Source organism: Kogia breviceps, chromosome 14 (assembly GCF_026419965.1).
Source record: "Kogia breviceps isolate mKogBre1 chromosome 14, mKogBre1 haplotype 1, whole genome shotgun sequence".
Classification (NCBI taxonomy): Eukaryota; Metazoa; Chordata; class Mammalia; order Artiodactyla; family Physeteridae; genus Kogia; species Kogia breviceps.
This window is the reverse complement of record NC_081323.1, coordinates 11,802,223-11,826,072: the sequence shown is the minus strand read 5'-3', so window position 1 is coordinate 11,826,072 and position 23,850 is coordinate 11,802,223. Positions and strand designations below refer to the sequence as shown.

Below are 23,850 nucleotides of genomic sequence, written 5' to 3'. Positions count from 1 at the left end.
CAATAGAGTGAAGCATCCTTAGGGGAGAGCACGGGGAGATGAAATCAGAGCAGCAGGCAGGGGCCAGGGGATGTATGGCCTTGTAGACAATGCCAAGGACTTTGGATTTTATTCAAAATGTGATGGGAAGCCTTTGGAAGGTTTTGACAGAGAAGTGACATGATTGAACTGACAGAAGGGATCCCTCTGGCCACTGTGTTGAGAAGAGCCTGAAAGGGATCAAAGGCGGAAACAGGGAGCCTGGTCTGGAGGCTGCTGCAATCATTAGGCAACATACAATGACAAGCTGGCCCAGAGCTATGGCAGCAGAGGGGTGAGAAGTGCAGATTCCAGATCTATTTTGAAGGCAGAGCCCACAGGAATCGCTGACAGGCCATTCATTTCAGAACTGTTTGTTACAGCAAAAGTTTGGAAGCAACTTGAATGTTCAGCTGTAGGAAACTAGCAGTTACTGTGTACAATAGAATAGGACATAGGCTTGCAAAAGAATGAGGAATCTCTTCGTGTATCCATACAGAATGATTTTCAAGATATATTAAATGAAATAAGCAAAGTGCAGAACAGTGTCAATGTTACTATTTGTGTGGGGTAAAACCAAACACACACACACACTTATACGTGTGTGTGTGTGTGTGTGTGTGTGTGTGTGTGTTTTCCAAGAATGTCTCTGGAAGTATATATTATGAGGAACTGGTAGCAGTAGTTGCTTCTGGAGACAGGGGGCCTGGGGTCTAGAGGTGTGAGGGAAATTTCACTTTTCAATATACCTTTTGGATTTTGAATTTTGTACCTCTTCCAGTGGTTCTCAACTGGAGGTGATTTTGTCCCTCAGGGACATCTGGCCGTGTCTAGAGACATTTTTGGTTTTCACAGCTGGGGAGAGGGTGTTCTTGGAATCTAGTGGGTGGAGGCCAGGGATGCTGCTAAACATACTACGGTGTGTAGGACAGCCCCCATCACAAAGAATGATCCAGCCCCAAATGTCAGTAGTGCTGAGGCTGAGAAACACTGATCTATGGAAAAAATAAAAGTTCCATGTTTTAAAGACAGTCTTTTATTCTGAGATAATATTTTTGGGGGAGTTTGGAAATACCTTTTGTTTTACTAGGAAATGGTGATAGTACATGGTTGTTACTTTGGCAAAAAAAAAAAAAAAATGCCAGCAAGGCTTATATACTTCCCCAAATTTTATTGGCGTATGAAATTCTAAAGTTGGAAACTACTCTTTCCAGGCTTTGAAATGTAGTGGTTTTAAAATATGTCCACAAATTCTTCCATACTTTTGTCTTTATGAGGTGCAATTCCTCTTAACTTTTTTTTTTTTTTTTTTTTGCCATACAGCATGTGAGATCTTAGTTCCCCAGCCAGGGAACAAACCCATGCCCCCTGCATTGGAAGTGTGGAGTCTTAACCATTGGACTGCCAGGGAAGTCCCCAATTCCTCTTATCTTGAGTATGAGCTAATGAATAGAATTTGGTAGAAGTGATGCTGTCTGATTTCTGAGACTAGGTCACAAAAGGCGTTATGCTTCCTCCTTGCTTTCTCTCTTTGATCACTCACTCTGGGGGAAGCCATCTGTCATGCTGTAAGAACATTCAAGAAGTCCTGTGGAGTGGCCCACATGGTGAGGAACTGAGACCTCCTGCCAACAGCCAGCAGGGACCTGAGGCCTCCTGAGCCAAGTCAGAATCAGATCTTCCAGCCTCAGTCCGGCCTTCAGATGACTGCAGCTGATGTCTTGGTTGCAGTCTCATGAGAAACTGCCCCCCACCCCACCAGCCAGAACTACTCAGCTAAAGACCCTCCTGAATACCTGACGGACAAAAACTATGAGATAATAAATGTTTCGGGCTACTAAGTTTGGAGGTAACTTGTTACGTAGCAATAGATAACTAATATAGAAATCATCAAGCCCTGTCAATCAAGGTGATCACAAAAGGGCAATGTATGAGCAGGGTAGCCTGTCCATAGATGTTTTTATTTGGCTACTACAGGACCAAAAGAAAAAAAACAGAATTCGTTGTTGACACTAAGAATTTGGGATACTTCCTATAGAAATCAAGATTTTTGACTTCTCTGAAAAAGTCTGAGGATCTGGCATTGCTGGGCCTGCATCTCTGTGTGCTGACAACCAGCCAGAGATGAATAGAGTTCACCCCTTTAGATGGGGAATGTGATCTTCAGTTCGCCACACTCACCACTGCTCCCTGTGTGTCTTAGCTGGGTTGCTTTACTCAGTTATGTTACCTGCTTAACTTCTGTAGGCATTTGAGCTTACAAGTTGTGTTAGGAGACATTTTTATGAGGTATCAAGGCTAGGAATACCCAGGCATCGTTGACATGAGAGTCAAATGACCAGAATTGGGGTTCCATGGACACAGCTTGGGTTAGGTGACCACTGCTTGCATATTGGGATAAGTCAGTAATATTTTCATGCCTCCTCTCTTTCAGATGAAGAGAAACAGCGCTGCTCCCCCGGGTCCCCAGGCTCTCCAATTCAGCCTCCCTTACAGATCTTCACCCCCTCACCTCCCCGTGCCCTCCAGAAAATAAACCACCAAGCTTGTTTTCTCCATACCTTTTTTTTTTATTGAACTCTGCAGACTCATTAAGGGACCATTTGCTTAGCAACTCTTAAACATTTGGACGTATTTTACAAGACAGGACAGCAGCTGGAGGTCACAATTTCATCTCATCACATGCATAAAAAGACACTGGGTTTTTTGTTGTTTGGTTTCCGTGTGTGTGTGTGTGTGTGTGTGTGTGTGTGTGTGTGTGTGTGTGTGTGTGTATGCTGCTCATTTTCACCTTTACAGGAAGGACTAGAGACATCAACTGACCGGAGATGAACAGAACCCATGAACGTGACCCCGAGAAAAGAGCGGCTAAGGACATTGGTCATTTATGGCTAATGTGATTGGCCCCCATTATGGGTGGGGCGATCAGAATGGCTTTGCTGGCAGAAAAGCCTCAACCTCACGCCATGGTTCCTGGGAGAGACAGAGGGTCTTAGCTGATGGGATCAGGGAGCATGCTACCATGGGAGGGAATTGGGCTCAGAAAAAAGGAAGACCATTGGCTCTCAAAGCTGGAGGACAGGCTGGCCCCGTTCTCCAGCTCAGCTCCCACGGCTCAGGGAATGCAATCCAGTTTCCAGATATCAGCTCCCACATTCCTGCCCCCAGCGAGTCCCAGACCAGGGGAAACTGTTACCTTGGACCCTTGGCTTAGCCTAGTGGAAAACCACCCTGTAGTCTCCCATGGGCTAGTGTGAGCTAAACTAGAGCACGAGGCTGAAAATGCAGGATAGGAGGGTCAAAAGGAGGCTGGGGCTGTCCCCATAGGCCCCTGGAAGTGTAGCTCTGAGAAGATCCTTAGGGAAGAAACTTTGACTGTCATCTGGACCCCAACTGAGTCAAAGAACAGATGGCACTGAGGGGGCTTGCGGGCTTCAGTGGGAGGAGCCTCCCATTTCTCCTTCCTTCCCAGTTAGGAATACCTCAAGCCAGGTGAGAACGAATGAACTCCCCTCTCCACTCACACATTCACTCATTCGCTCAGAAGTCACCCATTTACACAATCACTCAAACAAAAAGAGACAAACACAGGTTGGGTGACCACTGTGTACCAAAGTCATATGTTGGGAGATAACCCTGAGTTCCTTGACCTTGGATTGAAGCCAGGACAGGCCTGGAGAGCAAAGGGGCCAGCTGCACAACCCAGCAGCTGCTGATCTTCCTCTTCCCCACCCTGCAGGCGTCCAGAGCTCAGATGTCAAGCTCATCAGAGAGAGACCCCAAAGCCCTGGTGAAGACCAGGGAGCCTGAGCCCCGCTGTGGAGAAGTCCAGATCTCACGGGTATCTTCTTTTTTAAAAAAAAAATTATTTATTTTATTTATTCTTTTTTTTTTGGCTGCGTTGGGTCTTCATTGCTGCGCACGGGCTTTCTCTAGTTGAAGCGAGCAGGGGCTACTCTTCAGGGCAGTGCGCGGGCTTCTCATTGCAGTGGCTTCTCTTGTTGCGGAGCACGGGCTCTAGGTGCAGAGGCTTCAGTAGTTGTGGCATGCAGGCTCAGTAGTTGTGGCTCACAGGCTCTACAGTGCAGGCTTAGTAGTTGTGGCTCGTGGGCTTAGTTGCTCCACGGCATGTGGGATCTTCCCGGACCAGGGCTCGAACCTGTGTCCCCTGCATTGGCAGGCGGATTCTTAACCACTGCGCCACCAGGGGAGCCCCTCATGGGCATCTTCTTCTGTGCTTCCCTCCTTGTTTTCCAAATCTGGATTAGTTTAGGGAGGCAGGAAGTACGCAACAATCCATGCAGGACTCTGGAGAGCATTCTAATGGGACAGAATTGGGAGTTTTCTTCATTTTCCAGAATTGTCATCTCATTGCAGCCAGCAACTTGAGCTATTTCTGTAGGGCAGAGCCTCAGAGGGGGATCTTGGAAACTGGGTTTTTGTTTAATTTTGGGAGGAAGGCAGCTGCTCAGACTATCCATCAAAACCTATGGCCTTGCCTCTCCTATAATGAAGCAACCTGAGACCTCCTGGACCTGGAGTCACCCTGAGGATGAAGCCTCACTTCCTCCAAGCCCACCATACACAATTAGATGGAACTTTCAAACCTCTTGTGTCACATGCTGTCCTTGGAGAATGCGGTATCCAGACTCACCTGGGAAGGGGCTGCAGAGGTGGGAGAGCGGGCATTCAACCTGCAGGTAGCCGAAGCCTCGTTTTGTTGTAAAACTAGATTGCAGCTGTCTCTTGCTTTGGGCCCTCCTGGACTTACTTCATTGGGTGGGGACTTTCAAGGGTCTTGAACGGGATTTCCTGTTTTATTTTCCAGAAAAAAAAAAAAAAAAGCCCTTTGGGGATGGTACCATTTGCTATTGCCTGGCCAGTTTGTTTATTAGGTAGCTGGCGAGAGGGTAAAGGATAATCATATCTCTTGTACAGAAAGCCTGAGGCCTACGAGGGCCCAGGGCCTGGGCAGAAGGGCTGAAGCACCGTGAGAAGGCCACCCAAACAGGGGGGTTGCTCCTTGGTTGGCCTGGGGGAGGGGAGCACGAACCTCACATCCCACACAGTGTGGGCCCTGTCGGGGAACTGGGGGTGGATAAGCGACCAAGAGTCACTAAAACTGTCCAAGATGGGGAGCAGAGAGGATCAGGGTATCCTGCTGGCACTTCCCTCCCTGACCTTCCCCCAGAAAGCGCCACATTCTAGACTCTGAGTTTCTGCTAACTGTGCTTTCTGCCTTTGCCCCAGTGGCTTGAGCCTGTGCTCAGATGTTCAAACCACACACACACACACATGCGTACATTGGAAGGGGGTGGGGCGGCGGAGCTGGAGAGAGAACTTCCCCAGACGTTCAGTTCAGTCAGCATGCCGTGCTCGGTTCCCTCAGCAACATCCGTTTTGTACATCAACTAGCCTGTCTTTAAAACACCTGTGCTGTCAGAGAGCTCATTACCCAACATGGCATCGAGTTCCATGGTGAGGCAGGCCCACCTATTAGAAGTGCTTCCTTAATTTGAGCTGAAATGGACTGCCCTGTCCCTTTCATGCAGGAGAAACTTTCAGAGACTGGCATGCAGAGATAATGTGGGCAGGTGGGGTGTCCTTCAGGTGAACTGCATCCCCGTCCCCTCCAACCTTTAGATCTTTCCAGGATCTTTGCAAGAAGGAATGGAGGGTTAGTTAGCAGTGAAGATGAGGGGTCACTTGATTAACAGAGTCCCTTCCAAATCCATGTCTTCAAGATGGCATTTTGGGGAGTTTAGGAGAAATTCCAGGTTAAGCCAATATCAAGGTCAGTGGATGGAAACCCAGACTACACAACCTCTAGATGAAAATGGCCACAGGCAAGGGTGTTTGCTTATCTGGGCATCAAACCTAGCAAATGACTGCGAGACAATTTTGTTGTTGTTGTTCTAGTGCAGTAGTTTAAAAAAATCTTGTCTGTTTTATTTGGCTCTGGTTCAAACCAGATTACCAGGAATTTGGCGGTGGGGGGTGGGGGAACGCTGATTAGAATCTTAGTCCAGAATGACACATTTGTACTTCGGATGGTTTCCTCTTGGGGTTGACCCAACAGGCATGGCTCACTGCCATCTGGGGGTCCTGATTTGGCTCAGATCCCTGACCTGGGCAGAGGCCAGAGCCCTGTAGCTGACAGCGAGGCAGGTGGGATATGAAAATCTATAGATGCAAGATGGAGATTATCTGGGCTTGCTTCATCTTCCTGCATGAGCTGATGGATGGAGAATCGTTTCCTGCTGAAGATCCTGCTTCGTGAGATGTCCTCTGCCCACCCGAGGCCTGGAAACCGCCTGGTAGAATTAATTATCAGGATAGTCCAGACACTCCCCGAGGCCTGGATAGGGGGAAGCTGGAAAAATACCACTGCCCTTGCCACGAATCTCTGGCTCTACGGAGCCAGGCAGCTGGAAAGGGGAGGGGAGATGAGATGGCAGATTCTGGGGACATGTCGTCTCAGGATTTGGCTGCAAGCTTCTCTGGCCACTGTTTTTTGGTAAGCCTGTTGCAAATGGATTGAAATGAAGAACTGATAAAAAGTTGATGAGTTCTGAGGCCCAGGATTTTCTCTAAGTTTCTCGTAAGAACCTGAAAGTGCCCCGACCTTCAGATCCAATTGGTGTCACAGGGGAGCAGGGCACTGGGCGTGGCAACAGGCCGGCCAAGAGGGGTTTGGGTGTCTTCTGAATCTCAGAAATGTCAGAGGGAGGTTTCCTCGTATGAGATTTTAGATTCCAAGATCTCTGGAAATGAACAAACTCAGTCCCTTTAGATCCCCGGAACGGTGTGGAGGATGAGCTAAACCAGCCCACATCCCATCCTGATTCTGAGGGCCATCTGTAGCCCTGCTTCCCCTGGTTTCACTCCTGCATCTGTGTTCCGGATTTTTAAGAACAATAAATAGAACAGACAGAACGAGGAAAGTAACAGGTCAACAGATTCTAGGCCTTGTGTCAGGAAATGCCTGCACGAGGAAGTCAGACCCCAAAGTCTTTCCCCACCTTCAGAAAATCAGAATCAAAAAGAAGAAGAAGAAAAAAAAGATCCAAGGAGCAACAGGAGGAAATGAAGGAGACCAGAAGATATCAGCTGCGATTATGACCAACGATAAAACCCTAAGATGTTATTCTGTATTACAAAAGAAGAAATTAGACTCAATGGCCCAATTATAAATTTGCTAAAAATACATATATATATATATATATATATTTTATCTGAACAGAAAAATAGACTACTCTGAGATGCGTGGACAACCTATGATATGGTCACGCATCACATACTTCTAGAGCCAGAAAAATGGCAACAGAAAATGCAGAGGTAACTCTTATTTCTGGGTGTAGCCAGGGCTGGTTTGAGTCGTCCGGGGTTGAGTGAAAGCATTTGGATGCTGTCATATAAGCTGTGGGAGGCGAGGAAATTTTAGCTCAGGGCTGCAGGTTCTCCACTGTCCTGCTGGGGGAGTCAGGGGAAAGCCCCCTTTTAACGCCTGCCAACTTCGCAGCAGTAGAAAAAGTCTTTTTCTCAAAGGATCACATGCTAGAGGCTTCTCACCACATTGGATTCAAAGTTACTTGACTGGAGGCTGAAGCCCGGGGTCATGTTACTTGAGACTAGTTGGCAGAGAAATGAGGAAAGCAGAGAGAGAGAGAGAGAGAGAGAGAGACACCTGGCATTAGTGACCCTTGTCCGTGGTGAATTTTAAATTTCCCCCTGCCCGTGGACTATACACTCCAGCCATAACTTGGAGCAAGACAGAAATATACAACAGTTACAAACATCAACAATACATTACAGTTTTACAGAAGAGAATACGGTTCTGTTTTTTTCTCCTTAGAAACGTGGATCTTATTCAGAGAAAGGGCAGGGATGAGGCTCACAGTTACTAAGACACGGCGGAGGAGATGTCAGGAATCAGTCTGAAAAAGTTTGTGTCACCAGCAATTCAAAGGGGCAAAGCCAGGTGGGTTGAAAGGAAACGGCCTCCTCAGGATTCTGCCGTTTCCCCATCGTCCTTGTCTTCCTTCTTGATCCCCAGTGCTTTTAGAGAAAAGGGCTTCACGGGAATGAATGTTCTTTCCTCTTTTTCCTTTCCCCGTTAAGTGTGCTTAAGGTAAAATCCCTAAAGAAGGCACTGAGAACTCTACTGCACTCCAGTCGTATTGCTCTTCTGTACCCCAAGATGAAAAGGTGAATAAACGGACTCCTCCAGAGCTCTCCCACCTCTCTCTGCTGGTCGTGGACAGTCCCCTGTGTGATCAGGACACAGAGCTACCTGGTCCCGAGCCCTTTTTGATGATGGTGTAAGTTTGGTGGGGTTCTTGATGAGTTTTACTGAATTTGCCAAAGGGACCAGGCATCCATTCACCTCCAGTCCCTAGATTCATTTCTTTGGGATGACTCGTTTTTTTTCCCACTTTCGTTGGTTTAGGAATGGGTGGTACATGGACGACCATCAAGTTAAAGCCGTAATTGCCTCCAAACCATTGCTTTCCTCTCCTCCATCAACACCCGTCTATCAAGGTTAGCTTCTCACTGGAGACTCGGGTAGATATCCCAGTGCGCGTACACAGGTACAGGTAGGGTGTACACATATTACAAATCTGGGTATGTTTCTTTTTGGCAGGTGGGGGCCTGGGAGAACTTACAATACTCTATTTTGAATCGGCACAGGGTAAAAGCTATATTCCTACAATACATCCACAAGTAAAAGGAAAACCCAAAACAAAGCGCGATACTTTCTAAGCATAGTATATGCTGAGTTTCAGTTATTCTGTTTCTATAAGAACTCTATAGGACTCTGGCTATTAAGCCTGAAAAGGTAGGTTCTTAATGATACTTCTGAATTCATCCTTCAAAAGTGACTCAATAAAATGCTACTTTAAGTTCAGACAAAATACATGAGGAAGGAAGGGGTAGGTCCTGCATGACCGCACAAGGCAGAAAGGGCCTTTGGTTAGAGACAAGGAGAGTTGCACCAATTGGTTATTAGTTTAAAAAAAAAAGAAAGAAAGAAATCATTTCTAATCTGTACACTTCTCGTCTGCTTCAACCAGCAAATGAAATGCCCCGATTTGAAGAAGGGGTGGTAAGTTCCTTCTCGCTATATATGGCTATATTTAAACATGTTCACTTTCCTGATATGTAAAATAGACTATATTATTATTATTAATTTTTACAGATAGCATCAGCTCTAAAAAATCTGAATCGGAAATCACAACTATTTACTTTTATCAAAAAGCATTTGTTTGTTTTCCCTGAATTTTCACATTTGTGCTGATGGCGGATGTCAATGGTGATGGAAACAAAGAGACGTGAGATGGCCCAGGGAGGACTGTTCTGCGGCCTTTCCTCCACAGGCCCCCAGCTTGTCCTGTGTGCTCAGTAAAGCACCTTGGGAGCTTCCCCTCTCTGGTGTGCCACCAGCACAGGATGACCTCACACTCCCTGCCCCTTAAATCCCTTTGCATTTGCTGCGAGAGTACTCCGGAGATACTTCCAGAGTCAAGATACTTTGTTAACGCAGCAAAAACCAGAACTGCACCCTCTTGGAGGGATCTACAGTCCCTGGGGATGCTGAGAAACAGTACGAACCGGGTGCATACGCAGCAGAGAACGCGCGTTTTTAAGGGCCGTGGAATGATCGCATGTCATCATACCTGTGACACGTTGCCCAACCTCATGCCACTGTGCAGAGCACGGGCAGAATGACGCCACGACGTCTGTGCACTGACAGGTGGATGGCGCCATCGTACTAACAGGCAGACCAACCACATGCTCTACGAAGGACGGGGAAACCCCGTTTTGTACCATCAGGAAGACATATGCCTGGCACGGTACTGAGGATCAGCAGATCTACACGATCGTACTTGGGACACCATCCTTCAAACTTGTGCTAGGAGAACAACGTCGGTTCATTGTACTAAAGACAAGCAGATCAATAACGTGTCCTCTTTACTGACACATGGGCCAACAGCTTGGCAGCCTGCTAACCAGCGGCTCCACCCAGTGTTACTGACCTGAGGAATGGCCAACGCACCGTGCTGTTGGACTAAAATCAGGCAGGTCAACGCCAGGTCATCAAACTAAGACAGGAAGACCAACACCAAGAGATAGACCAGAACCGCTCACAACGCACACGAATACTTATTGCTTTTGTCGGTACTGGCTGCATTGATGGCTGCAGAAAGGAGAGCTGAGCTGTTAGTACAGACAGTGACACTGAAAACACACCAACACCTGGTTGACAAGAAAGAGAACAGAGTAAAACACCCAATGCCCAACCGTCTACTTCATTCTTCTGAGATGTTCCAGTTTCCTGTACCCATGACTTTATGAGAGGCCCCATGCAGGGGCCAAGTACCCTTCCTGATGCAAGAGGGTTAAGGGGAAGCTTCAGGGGGGCAGGGAAGGAGCCCACAGACTTTGACACAGCAGACAGTAATACCAGCACAGTATCACTCACCGTGGCCAGATACATGCCTGGAGCAAAAACCCAACCGTAGTCCCAACAACTGGCCCACGGGAAATCATGCCTGGTTTAAAGTGCAAGATGTTGACACTGTCCCTGGTAGAACCTATTTTTGAAAAACATAAAGTGCTTTTTATTTTAACTTTTTTTTTTTTTTTCAAACTTGAATATCACAGGAAACAAAAAAGAATTTCTATTATAGTAAATGCTTTCCCTGCCCCAGCAGGAAGTATTCAAAAGTCTGAACTGGGCATTTCAATTGGGTTTTTTTTTTTTTCCTTTCGTTTTTTTCAGGTAAAAAAAAAAATCAGATTTTATTCTGTTCTTCGGTAACATACAGTCTCTTTGAATAAGCTATTCTTCTGCATATTTGACACTTGCATATCTTTTGAGTCTACACTAGCAATGTACAGAAAGCATTTTCCTTCCATAACCCTAAAGCAATGCTCAGAGTTCATACTGTTGGCTGAGTGCCCGCTTTCTGAACCCTTCCCAGATTGCCAGGGGGCAATTAGAATTGAGTACAAGTGGTGCAACTCACCCTGATGATATCTCAAAATAAAATCTCAGGTACTACGGAATACTGAAGTCAATGAAGACATTTGAGGAAGGGTTTTGCGCTGGGATCGTGGCTTATGGTGCAGTTTTCCCCATGACACAAGCATTCCCTGTAGCCTTCTAACAGTGGGATCCATCCAGCAGGTGATGGACAGAAGTTCCTAGAGGTGTGGCCAGGCAACACCCCAAACCAAATTGGTCAACCCCCTCTTTTAACACCAGCCACTTGTTCCGGCCTCCTTCTCCAGCTGCAGCCAGGAGGGATGGAGATCTTGCCCTCAGAGGCTGTGATGGAAAGCCACGAGAGAAGAATGGGGAGTAGGTGGCCTTGGTTATGTCTAGAACGTGGTAGTGGTGGCTGTGAGTTCTGCTCTTGTCATCTTCCAAAGAGGGCCGTGGAGCTCTTACAAGGAGGCGCCATACCCTGTGGCTTGGCCAGCTTCACTCTGATGGACCCGTTAACGGCTCTCAAGGTTTTAAGGGAGCTTTCTCTGGTCTCTCTTCTTTCTGGGGGCTTTGCAGAGCCTTTCTGTTTCAGAGGTCATGCACAAAAGCTCCACGGCAGGTAAGCTGAACAGCACTCCTCTTTGGACCCTGCCCCAAGTCTCTCCTCCGTGTGGAGGTAGTTCAGATGCTCTGATCCCGTGTGCTTCCATGGGCTCCTCCCCCCGGCAACACGCGGACGTCGGGGGAGATGTGGTTCTCAAGCTTGCACTTTTCCTGACCACTGGGAGTTTTTCCAGTCAATGCTTCTGTAGAGTAAATACAGTTCTGCCTTAAGAACTTAGGGGAGGTGGGTAAAGGGGAGCTTTCAAAGTGGTTCTTCTCTGACCTTGTCCCGACACTGAACTTGGGACTAGCGCTCCCGTGGAGGCTCTTGGGGGGGCTGGAGTCCACACTGTAGAGCACTTGCCCCTCGTCATCTGTGTCCGCATCAATGTACTGGTGGATACCGGCTTCAAAGTTGAATGCTATTGCTGTGTGTTTCTCTGGCGACCGGGGGGGTGTCCTAGCACTTGCTGTGGTGTAGATGGAGGACTCCGGACTCAGCACGGGCCTGTCCAAGAGTGTGGCGCACTCCAGCCCAGCAACAGCTGCCGCAGCACCCCCCCGGTTCCTAAGAGGGTCATGGTACATCCCCAGAACGGGGACTAATGGCCTGGGATCGCCCTCCATGAAGTTGACTTTAAGTGCGCGAAGCTTCAAGGGGTTGGTGGTCTTCATGGAGCTCTTGGGGCTCTCAGTGAAGAAAGCAGAGGGATGCCTGGCATCAGAGGTGGGGTTGGCCTCCACAAACCTACCACCAGTGGCACCCAGAGCTCCCTGCCAGCCAACCTCTGGGGCCAGGCCACCCCCAGTTTTGCTGGGGAGTGATGCCAAAGGGCTGTGGGAGAATCTGGTGGCTTCAGGGAAGTCTGTGGCACAGCTAATGAAGCTATCAATGCTCGACATGCTTCGCATGTCAATGACCCCTTCTGTACGAGTGGGCAGAGGGGCTACGGGGCTGGGGACACTCTCCATTTCAAGTTCTTCCTTTGGTTTGCTCTGTGTTGCAGACTCCTTAGTATTGAGGATGGGTTGAGATTGTGTCTTGGCCATCTTATTGTACATGTCTTCCAACTGCTGGACGTTCAGGTGCTGAGGACTAGAAGATGATCTGGCCTTCTCAGGGGACCCCTGCTCCTTGGTTTCAAAGGACTTGCTTGAGCTGGTTTCGGACAGTGTCCTCTTTGTCCATTTCCATTTGTTGGGAGACAAGTGATTATCTTGCACTTTGTCTTTCTGACCCAGGTTCTCTCCATTTTTCTCAACCACAATGTCCATCATCTCGATGCTCCGGGGGAATGCATCCTTCATGTTCATGGATACGATGCTGCCATTTCTCTTGGCTCTCTCCAGAGCCTCTCTCCGCTTGATTGCTTTCTCCTGCCTCTTCTGCTCCTTGTAGAACTCAGAGAAGTTATTGACAATGATGGGGATGGGAAGAGCAATCACCAGGACCCCTGCAATGCAGCAAAGACCCCCCACAATTTTCCCCAGGAGAGTCTTGGGGTAGATGTCTCCATACCCAACGGTCGTCATGGTGATGGTGGCCCACCAGAAAGAGGCTGGGATGCTTTTGAACTTGGTGTCATCCTCATCCTTCTCGGCAAAGAAGACAAGGCTGGAGAAGATCATGATGCCCATGGCAAGGAAGAGGATGAGCAAGCCCAGCTCGTTGTAGCTCCTCCGCAGAGTGAAGCCCAAGGACTGGAGGCCAGTGGAGTGACGTGCGAGCTTAAGAATGCGGAGAATACGCATGATGCGGAAGATCTGGACCACGCGGCGGACATTCTGGAACTGCAGCACGCTCTTGTTGGATTCAGTGAGGAAGATGGTGACATAATATGGCAGGATGGCCAACAAGTCAATGGCGTTGAGCGGGCCCTTGAAGAACTTCCACTTTTTGGGGGAGGAGAGGAACCGCAGCAGATACTCCATGGTGAACCATGCAATGCACACGGCCTCCACGTGGGCCAGCTGGGGGTTGTCTGTGGTCTGGCCAAACTCATCAAGGCTCTGCAGCTCGGGCAGTGTGTTGAGAGACAGGGCAATGGTGGAGAGGACGATGAACATGATGGAAATTATGGCAAGGATCTGTGAGGAGAAGAGAGTGGAATTTAGTTATCAACCACCAATGGGATGGTCATCCTAATACTCTGGGTCTGCAGGACATTCCTCAACATTCAAAAGCATTTTCATAGCTCACTAATCACCTAATGACTGGATGTTTGAGCTAAAAAGATTATTTATTCAAATCCATGTATCATACAGACGTGGAAACTGAGGCCCAGAGGATTGAAATGATTTAAAACTAATCATCAAGCCCAGGGGTCAGTCAATTTTTTTCTATAAAGGGCCAGATAGTAAATCTTTTTGACTTTGAAGCCCATGAATTCTTTGTTGCAACCACTTAACTCTGCAGTTATGGCATGAAGACAGACTTAGATAATACATAAACGAATGAGCATAGCTGTTTCACTAAAACTTTATTTACAAAAACAGGAAGTGGGATGAATTTCACCTGCAAGCCATAGTTGGCCGTCTCGTGATCTAAACCAGTGGTTCATGACTATTATGGGGTGGGGTACCGCTTTCCAGACATTATACTAATGATAATATCAATAGTTACCCTTTATCGAGTGTTCATTGTATCCGAGGCACGATGCTTGTCACTTTCCATGCAATTCCTTATTTCATTCTTACAACAACCCCATTAAGTTGTACTTCCAATGAAAAGATGAGGAAACCTAGGCTTCCAAAGCTGCTAAGTTGCAGAGCCAGTATATTAACCTGGGTCTGTCTGACCCCAATACTTGAGCTCTTAAGAATGTGTTAGAAATGAGATGAAAGCTACAGACCTTTTTGCTAAACGCTCAAGGTTTTGAAGATGATTTTCAGGGAGGCCTAGACATCCTGGTCTCATGTTATTAACTCCTGAGTGTGACTATGAAATTTTGAGGCTAAGGATCACAGCTTAACTACCTTTGAGTCCCCTGGATCAAGAAGAGGGTTTGGTCCAGATGTTTGGGCTCATTGGATGTCTGTTGAATTTAATGGAGCCTAGGCTAGTCTACAGCTTATGCAGAAATGCAAACATGTAATAAATTGCTCTAGGGTCTATTTTTCAAAAATACAAATCCAGTCACATCACTCTCCTGCTAAATACATTTCCAGGACTCTTCAGGAAAAAATATAAACTCCTAAACTTATCTATCAGCCCTCCTCCCCACCCTGCAAAAGCTGTCCTCTTCTCATAGGCTTGTGCTTCCCTTTCTGCCGCCCCTGCTAAAGGGCAGCAGGTGGGGGTGGGGTCTCCATGCTTGTATCACCTGATCCCGGCTGCCGCTGAGTGGCCCAGAGATGGACAGAAAACCCAGGCTGGGCTGAACCAGTCTACCATGGAAGATTTGAGTTCAGGGATCCAGGGGTGAGTGGGTTATGGGGGTGGTGAGCCTCTGAATTAAATGGTCAAGTACAGCCCAGGCCTGAACCAGCTTCACGATAAGCCCAAGCCTCAAACAACTTTTCACCCACATTGTAGGGGATCAGAAAAACCGTAAAAAAGTCAGAGAAAGCTGAACCTTTTAGAGAAGCCAGAGATTAAAGGGAAGAGGCAGAGAGAAGGAGCAGAGAGGACACAGGAGATTTGAAAAGGGTGTAGAGGGCCACAGTTAAAAGCTTGGGCTCTGGTGTCAGGCTGTTTTAGATTCAAGTCTCAGTGCTTCCACTTCCTTACCTTTAGTCAGGCATTTAACTTCTCTAAGCCTCAGTTTCTTCATCTGCAAAATGGGACGATAATGGCAATATCTATCTCAGAGGGCTGCTGTGAAGATTAAATGTGTTAACACATGCAAAGCACTCAGGACAGGTTCCAGCAGCACAGAGTGAATGTCTAATAAATGTTAGCTGTCATCACAGGGGAAATAGCTCAGCCCACACCCTGTCAGCCCAGACCACCCAGCCTCCGAGGGGCCAGCTAGTCTTTGCTTCTCGCCCTTGTTATGAAACTGCCTGCCGTATCCTGAAAGTAAATGCCGCTGCTGCTTGGGTGAGCGCGAGAGGGTTCTGTCCCCTGCAGTAAATCCCCGATCAGGACACACGGTTGCCAAGTCTCTGAGTTTGACTCTGACCCCTCTCTTTGGCCTCTCCTGCCACAGGTTCCCGAACTTCACGCTTCCCTAATCACACGCTATCGTTGGTCAGTTCTGCAGGTCTGTGCCTCTTCCTCTCTGTCCAGTGAATTCCAATCCATCTTTTAAAACCCAGCCCACATGGCCCCTCCCTGCAGAGGTCATCCCTGGAGGGGCCAGCCACTCCATCCTTTGGGCTCCCTCGTCATTTTGCCAGCCTTGGGGTTCTTAGCACACTACAGCCTATTACAGGTGTGTGTGTGTGTGTGTGTGTGTGTGTGTGTGTGAACGTGTCCATCACTGCCCAGAATCTGTAAGCTTTGGGGGGACAGGGATGGATTCTGAGATTCACCTCTGCACCCACAGCGCCTAGGGCAATGGGTTTTCATGGTGTTTCTTGGCTGTGGCTCAAGTTCACGGCCATTTATGGGTCCGGTGGCCTTGGGTATTGCAACTTTCCTTGCCTCTGTTTCCTTATTTGTAAAATGGGGATCTTCCAGTCGTTTTTAACTGGGGATGATTTTGACCCCTCCCCCTTCCCTTGGGGACATTTGGCAAATCCTGCAGAAATTTTTGGTTGTCACCCTTTGGAGGAGGGGTGATACTGGCGGCTGGTGGGTGGAGCCAGGGATGCTGTTGAATACAATGCACAGGACAGTCCCCACCAGGGAGAATCAGGCCCCAAATGTTAATAGTACCAACGTTGAGAATCTCCGGGATATACCAGTAGTCAGCCCCTCAGGAGCTGTAGAACGACGGAAACGAGCTGTTAGCCCAGAGCTAGGCACAGAGTGGGTCTGACCTTACAGAGCAGCCAGCTGTGACCTCGGGCTGAGCCCCTGCAGTGGAGCTGCTACAGTTTCCGACTCCTGGCCCTGAGGGCAGCTGCAGGAGAAGGAGCTGATCCCTGGGGCGTCTATTCCTTTAAGAGTTGGGAGATCTCATTTCCCCCAGAGGCTGGCAGCGGAGGCCTGCCCCAGTTTCTAACCCCCAAGACAACTCCAGGGAAGGCCCGCATAATTGATGTCCGCTGACAGATGCATGAATTATGCACCCACCTATAGTACAGTCCTTAGTGCTGTTATTCAAAGGTGGCACCCCCTCTTTGTACCCCAGAAAGTGCTCTCCCCTCCCGTCCTCTCAGCCTGAGGATGCTTAGGAAAGAAGAAAATGCAGGCAGAGGCCTCACTGCATCCTGGAGGGGGGTGTCCGATGCTCAGGGTTGGGTTGGGAGGGTTAGAGGGTGCCAGGCCTCCTGCCCTGGCACATGCACTCATCAAATAGCACTTGTGCTAACGCTGTGTGACCCACCCTTCCTAGCCCTGCCCACAAGACTGCTTTCTCTTCCAGACCCACTGAAGCCCTTAGGGTCAGGGTTACACTTCCTGACTAGGGAGCTCCTGAACATGAGCTAAACCCTCTGTGCCTCAGTCTCCTCATCTGTAAGATGGGGGTGGGTCACTGCAAGGTGGCAAAGAGAATTCAATGAATTCATAAGGCCCTTAGATCAACTTGTATTGCTTTTATTATTTCACAACATTATACTTATTTATAAGCTGGTTGGACTTGGCTCTGAGCAGTAGTGTTATTATTCCCACCTGGCTGAGTGGCCTTGGACAAGTCACTTCCTCTCTCTGAGACTCCATTTTTAAAAAAATTAATTAATTTATTTATTTTTGCTGTGTTGGGTCTTCGTTTCTGAGCGAGGGCTTTCTCTAGTTGTGGCAAGCGGGGGCCACTCTTCATCGCGGTGCGCGGGCCTCTCCCGTTGCGGAGCACAGGCTCCAGACGCGCAGGCTCAGAGGCCATGGCTCAAGGGCCCAGCCGCTCCGCGGCATGTGGGATCCTCCCAGACCAGGGCTCAAACCTGTGTCCCCTGCCAGACCCTCAACCACTGCGCCACGAGGGAAGCCCGAGACTCCATTTCTTTATCTCTAAAATGGAGATGAAAGTAATTGAGCACCTACCACATAACAGCCACTTAATATATATTTTGTTATTAAATTATTATTTGGATAATTTATTGTCACCCTTACCCCCAGCCTCTGGACTGGTTGCTTCTGGAGATCCAGGACTAGGTCTGTGGACCCCAGTGCCTGGCTAAGGCAGCAGACATCCTCTAAACAGTCTTGAACCCAAATGAACAGTGTTGATTTGGTCTCTGGGATGGGCTGCAGGGATGGGCGACCAGCCAGGCGAGCAATGAGTCCTCCCAGCCCCAGCTCAAACCCCTGGTCAGGTCCCTGCATTTTCAGCCTTGCTTCCCTGGATCTGAGCCCAATCGGGTTTGGGCAGGACTCCAGGAACCCAGGGAGCAGAGGCAGGAAACAGGACCAGGACTCAGAGGCTGTACCCAAATTCCCTCCCTGCAATGAGGTTCTGCATCCTGCAGCCTACTTGTCTGCACCAAGTGTGGGAGGGGGCTTTGGTCCTCTGAGAGAAGAGATTAGCAGGTAGGGGTACCCAGGAGGGAATCAAGGGTTCTGAAGCCAGGCCTTTCTCATTCTAAAAAAAAATTGTTGGCTCTGGTGGTTAATCACAGGATACCTACCTTTGGCTCCAGCAATAAACAGGCTGTTTATCATTTGCTCTGAACACTTCCCTGTTCTTCCAGGAATATGGACAAGGCACAGAACGTCTGTGCAGAAAAGGGTCCAGGCTCCTTTCTGGAAGGATAGGGAGACTCAAGCAGAGAAGGGAAGGGACTAGTCTATGGTCACACAGCCCATTGGGGTCAAGTCTGTGCAGCAACACTAGAAGCTCTGGCCAGCAGAGAGCTGCACCTAGTGTTCAGGTCCTGCAAACTGTTCTCATACACGTCCATCTTCACAGCAGCAATATTTGTAAGAGGCAAGAAGTGAAATCAACCTGAATGTCCATCAACTGATGGATATACAAACTGTGGTCTATCTATACAATGGAATATTATTCAGCCATAAAAAGGAATGAAATACTAATACATGATACGATATGGATGAATCTTGAAAACATTATGCTAAGTGGAAGAAGCCAGACACAAAAAGCCACACAGTGTATGATTCCATTTATATGAAATGACCAGATAAGACACACCTATAGAGACAGAAGGCAAGTTAGTTGTTGCCAGGGTGGGGACAGGGATTAACAGTTAATGGGCATGAAGGATCTCATGGGGATGATGAAAATGTTATAAAATTGATTTAGGATGATGGTTGTACTTGGCAAATTTACTGAAAAATCATTGAATTGCTCACTGGAAATGGTGAATTATATGCTATGTAAAATTAGCCTCAATATAAGTTATATAAAAAGTTGCTTTCCATAAAGAGTATCGCATTGCTTTTAATCCTCACAACCACACTGATGGGTCACAGGAGAGAAGCAGAAATCTGAGCAAGCTACGGCCCTGCTGTAAACCCTGAAATGGCTCCCCATGAAGTTCCGATCCTTTTGCATTTAGTTGGCAATATATTTACCGAGCACTTACTAAGTGCTATGCTCTTTGCTGGGGATGCAGCATGGATAAGAAAGACAATTTCCCTGGCCTTAAGGAACTGGTAGGGAAAGGCAGACAAAAAACCCCATAGACCAATAAAGGAGCAAGATGATGTCAGATAGTATTATGTGCCATGTGTTACTGAGAAAAACAAACCAGGAGTATCAGTAGAGAAGCACTGGGGCTGTCCACGTGAGGTTGAGTGGTCAGGACAGGCCTTTCACAGGAGATGTGCTGGTTCTGAGACTTGAAGGTGAGGAGTATGTCATTCAAAGATCTGAGCATTCCAGGTACAAGCACAGCATGTGCAAAGGCCCTGGGGTGGGAATGAGCTTGGCATATCAAGCAACAGAAAGAAGCTCATTGTGGGTGGGGCTGCGTGAGCAAGGCAGAGAGTGGGAGGAGGTGAGGTCAGAGAGGCAGGAGGAATAAAAAGGAGATTTGGCTTTTGTATTAAGTCCACCTTTCTTCTCTCTCCAGACCATTTCCTCCATTTCCCACTGCATATTCCATAATGAATCCTGGCAAAAGCACTTACAATTCCCAAGCCATGCTGCCATGGTTTCTCACACCTCCAGATCCTTGTCCATGCTGTTCCTTCTGCCTGGAGTACCCTTCCTCCCCTACTTCTCCTGGCTGATTCCTACAGCCTGTTCTGGCCTCAGCTCAGAAGCCACTTGCTCCAGTAAGCCCTCTCTGACTCCCAGTTGTGGGTTGAGAACACCCACCCCCTGGACTGTCACAGCCCTTGAGTTTGTCCCTTCACGGCCCTGATCTTTCCAAGCTGGAATTTTCTCCTCTGTGTCCCGCAATAGAATGTCAGCTGCATGAGGGCCCAGGCTGGGTTTGTCTTGCGTTGCTGTAACCCCAGCTCCTGAAACAGTGCCTGGCACAGAGCAGGAGATCCCTAAATAGTTAATAAATGAATGATCAAGCAAACGAATGAAATGGAGGCTCAGAGAATGAAGTGACTTTTCCAGGGCCACACAACTTGCAAGGAGTAGATCTGGGACTCCAATTCAGGTCTGTGCATCTCCCCAAGACGTTTTCAAGGGCGTAGGAGGTGGCAGTTTCTGGACCATCTAACCTTTTGCTCCTTTTATGGTGCTTCCGCTTCCCCAGCTTTAAGGGGGGGATTACAGATGGGGAGTTTTAATCAGAAGGGTCACTGGCGCAGATCCGATTAAGGGGATTGGGAGCAGGCTGATGGTTTTGGCTCCCTCTTCTACAGGTAGGGGCCTTTGGTGTGTGTGGGGGGTGTTGGTGAGAAATTGGAGTTGGGAGCCTGCAGGGGGCGCTCATGCGCACAAAGGGACAGGAATCCAGGGACAATAGAGGATGAAGGCCTTGGGGTGAGCCAGGCGACAGAGGCCTTCACCATGAGAAGGCAACCGAGACACAAAGGTGGAAACAGGGTGCAGTGACATTGCTGGGTGTGTCCCAGGCATTATAAACCAGAGGCCTTGGGGCTGAGAAATTTACTTTTACTTATTTGTCCAAGCTTCCAAATTAGGAGATTTCACATAAAAGTCTAGATTTTCAGATTTCCCTTGGAACATCACATACTGTGTCTACACGTTCAACCTGCGTTCCCCATGGCAACAACTTGCTGGCGCTAAGGAGTAGCTGTCCCTTTAGACAGGGCGCGGGTTCCCCAGGGTCCACAGGCCCCTTCACTCCTTTCATTATCTGTCAGGTCTCTGTAGGTGTCGGGTTTGCCCCCTGGGCCCACTGATATGATACTGAAGACAGCAACACTTACCTGACCTGCTACCATACACGAAGAACTTTCCAGACAAGACCTGCATCTAATTGCACATGCCAGGAGTCTAAGGGTCACACTTGCCACATCCAACCCCATCCTTTGCCTCCATATCCAAACTGTCACCACGTGCTGTCCATTCTGGCTCACAAACACCTTTGGATCTGTTCCATTCGCTCCACCTGCTAAACCATGACCCTGTCCCAAGTCACCTTCACCTCCCATTGGACCACTGCAAACTGACCTCTTTCTGGTGTCCCCAAAGCCACTAGATGTCCCCAATATCTATTCTTCTCTTCTCTCATTGTAATAGAGTTTTAGCGGGACAAAGGGTTACCCAGAATGAAGACTACATTTTCCAGCTTCCCTTGCAGTTACACGTGGCCATGTGACTAAGCTCGGCCAATGGAATGTGAGCAAAAATGATGCTTGCCTTCTTTCCTTTTCCTCTTTCTTGCTGGAGGGGAGGCAGCTGTGAGGTGCAGAGCTGGAGCAACTATCTTGGATCTGAGATGGAAGCTAACCCCAGCCCTGGACTGGTCCTTTACTGAAGAAGTTTGCCAGCTACTGGTCTACCTCATAACATCCATCTTGTTTAAGCCACTGTATTTTGGGGTCTCACAGTTACAGTCACTTAGTCTGTACGCTGCCTAACTCTCCACCCTCGTCTTGTTCCATGCTGCCCTTTGCTTTCTCATCTCAGGCACATTAGCTTTCCTTTGGTCCCTCATAGTCTCCATGATCCTTCTTGCCATAGGGGCTTTGCTCATGCTGTTCCTTCTGCCTGGAATGCTTTTCCCTCCACTCTGCTTGGTTAACTCCTACTCATCCTTCTTAGCTCAGCTCAGGCATCACCTCCTCAGGGAAGCCATCCCTGACCAGGTCAAATTCCTAATTGCAGGCTCTAGTAGTACTATGCCCTTCTCCTCATAATGCTGTCCAAGTTGCAATTTTACAATAATGCCCACCTCTGTAGAATGTAAGCAACTGGAGGGCAGGGGTTGTGTCTAAATAAAGAATGTATTTCATCCCCCAAACAATCTGCAAGGTGTGCTGTGTCCCCTCCCTTCATTTTATAATTGGGAAAACTGAGGCTGAGAAAGACTATATCCAAAGTGACAGTTAAGGAAGTGGTAGAGGCTGGCTTTTAAATCCATGTCTACTAGACTCTGAAGCACCCACTCCACCTTTTTTTTAAACACTGAGGACCTTTCTTATCCCAGCATCCTGGGGTCTGGGTTATGGTTTTAATTTAATTTAATTTTTATTTTTATTTATTTATTTTTTTGCAGAACATGGGCCTGTCACTGTTGTGGCCTCTCCCGCCGCGGAGCACAGGCTCCGGGCGCGCAGGCTCAGCGGCCATGGCTCACGGGCCCAGCTGCTCCGCAGCATGTGGGATCTTCCCGGCCCAGGGCACGAACCCGTGTCCCCTGCATCAGCAGGTGGACTCTCAACCACAGCACCACCGGGGAAGCCCTGGGTTATGGCTTTTAATGTATGCCCTCACTTGAACCATCTTCCCTAGGTGACCTGACTCTTCCCCAAAAGCTCTGGGTTGGGTACCCTTTTCCTAACAGGTCAACTAAGTTCTCATGAGCTTTGCCAAACAGGAATTCTAGAAGCTGGTGCTGTTACAACCTCCTGCCCATCTGAGGACAATGTCTCTGATGGGGGTGGGAACTTGACTCTGATCCCTATAGAGGGAGGAGGTGATGGGGAGAAACGTGGGGCAGTGTCCTTCCTGCCTGAGTGATCGCCAAGTCCTGATATGTGCTGAGGGCATGCGGAGCTGAGGAAGGGACTGTCAGTCTTAACGGTGATGAATGGCCTCAGTCTATCCCCGCTGCAGAGAGCAGTGTTTTGAATAAAAAACAAGGAGCATAGGAGACGTTAGGCAAGGGCAGTGTCCACAGGCTCTGCTCAGCCACAAACCTGTCCTTTTGCCCCCTGAGTCTGATAGGATGAGGAGTGGGAAGGGTAGTCTCTGAGAGCTTGGCTGAGGTGGTTGGGCTGCTGAAAGTAACTAAATGTGTTAGTCTGGATGCTGGGATTGGGTACCACTCTGGCTAATGTCAGAATGATGGCCCTGTGAGTGGTCATTTTGACAATAGCCAGTTTTGCTGGTTAATGCCCAATATACATTTAGAAAGAGACATTTGGGTGACTTAACAATAGTTCTTTTTCGTATAGCGTTTTAGTCTCACCAGAGATTCATACTGAGGTAAAATGGATGTGTGGATAGTCTAGAGACCTACTTTCTAATTCTGGCTGGGCATCCTTAGGCCAAGTGTCTTCACATCTCTGATCTTTTTCATGCAATATCTCCTGAGGGTCTGTAGCTGCAGGAATGGAGGTCTCATGCTCAGAGGATGGAGCTACTGGATTCTTGAGTCACCACTCGGAAGAGAGCTGTGCGGGGTTGTTACTGGATCCTCAGTGGGAACCACATGAGTCAGAAATAAACTTTGACGTATAAAGTCATGAGACTGTGTGTTCGTACATACTGCAGCATAATCTAGGGTATTCTAATTCATCCGGTTGAGTTGGAGTGCAGGTTCTATCCTCTGGTTTTAGCTGAACTAGTCCTTGCACATAAAGATGAAAGGCTTACAAAGATCCTCGCAAAGAAACAACGGCTTGGAGATAGTATTAATAATCCAAGCCCAGGAGAACATCAAGACGATAGCTAAATTGATATTTTTCCTCCTGGTATGAGTCCTTCAACAGTAACAATGTGAGGTTAAAAACAACGATGATCTTGTCATGTCATCATTATCAGGGAGACTCTGTAATATGGATTTTCATCCACTCTTTTACGGTGAACCCTGGCTTCATTCACTCATCACATATAGGAAGAAGGCAGGATAAGTGA

At 48.1% G+C, this 23,850-nt stretch overlaps 1 protein-coding gene across 2 annotated transcripts in view; it reads right to left on the bottom strand.

Moving 5' to 3' along the window:
- Window positions 1–7,247: 7,247 nt before the first annotated feature.
- The window catches only part of KCNB1 (potassium voltage-gated channel subfamily B member 1), a 107,861-nt gene continuing 91,258 nt past the window's right edge, over window positions 7,248–23,850 (bottom strand). For both annotated transcript variants that reach the window (XM_059036036.2, XM_067012050.1), the window contains exon 3: window positions 7,248–13,702. In XM_059036036.2, the coding sequence (XP_058892019.1) occupies window positions 11,693–13,702 (2,010 nt within the window). In that variant the 3' untranslated portion in view covers window positions 7,248–11,692. The remainder of the gene's footprint in view (window positions 13,703–23,850) is intronic.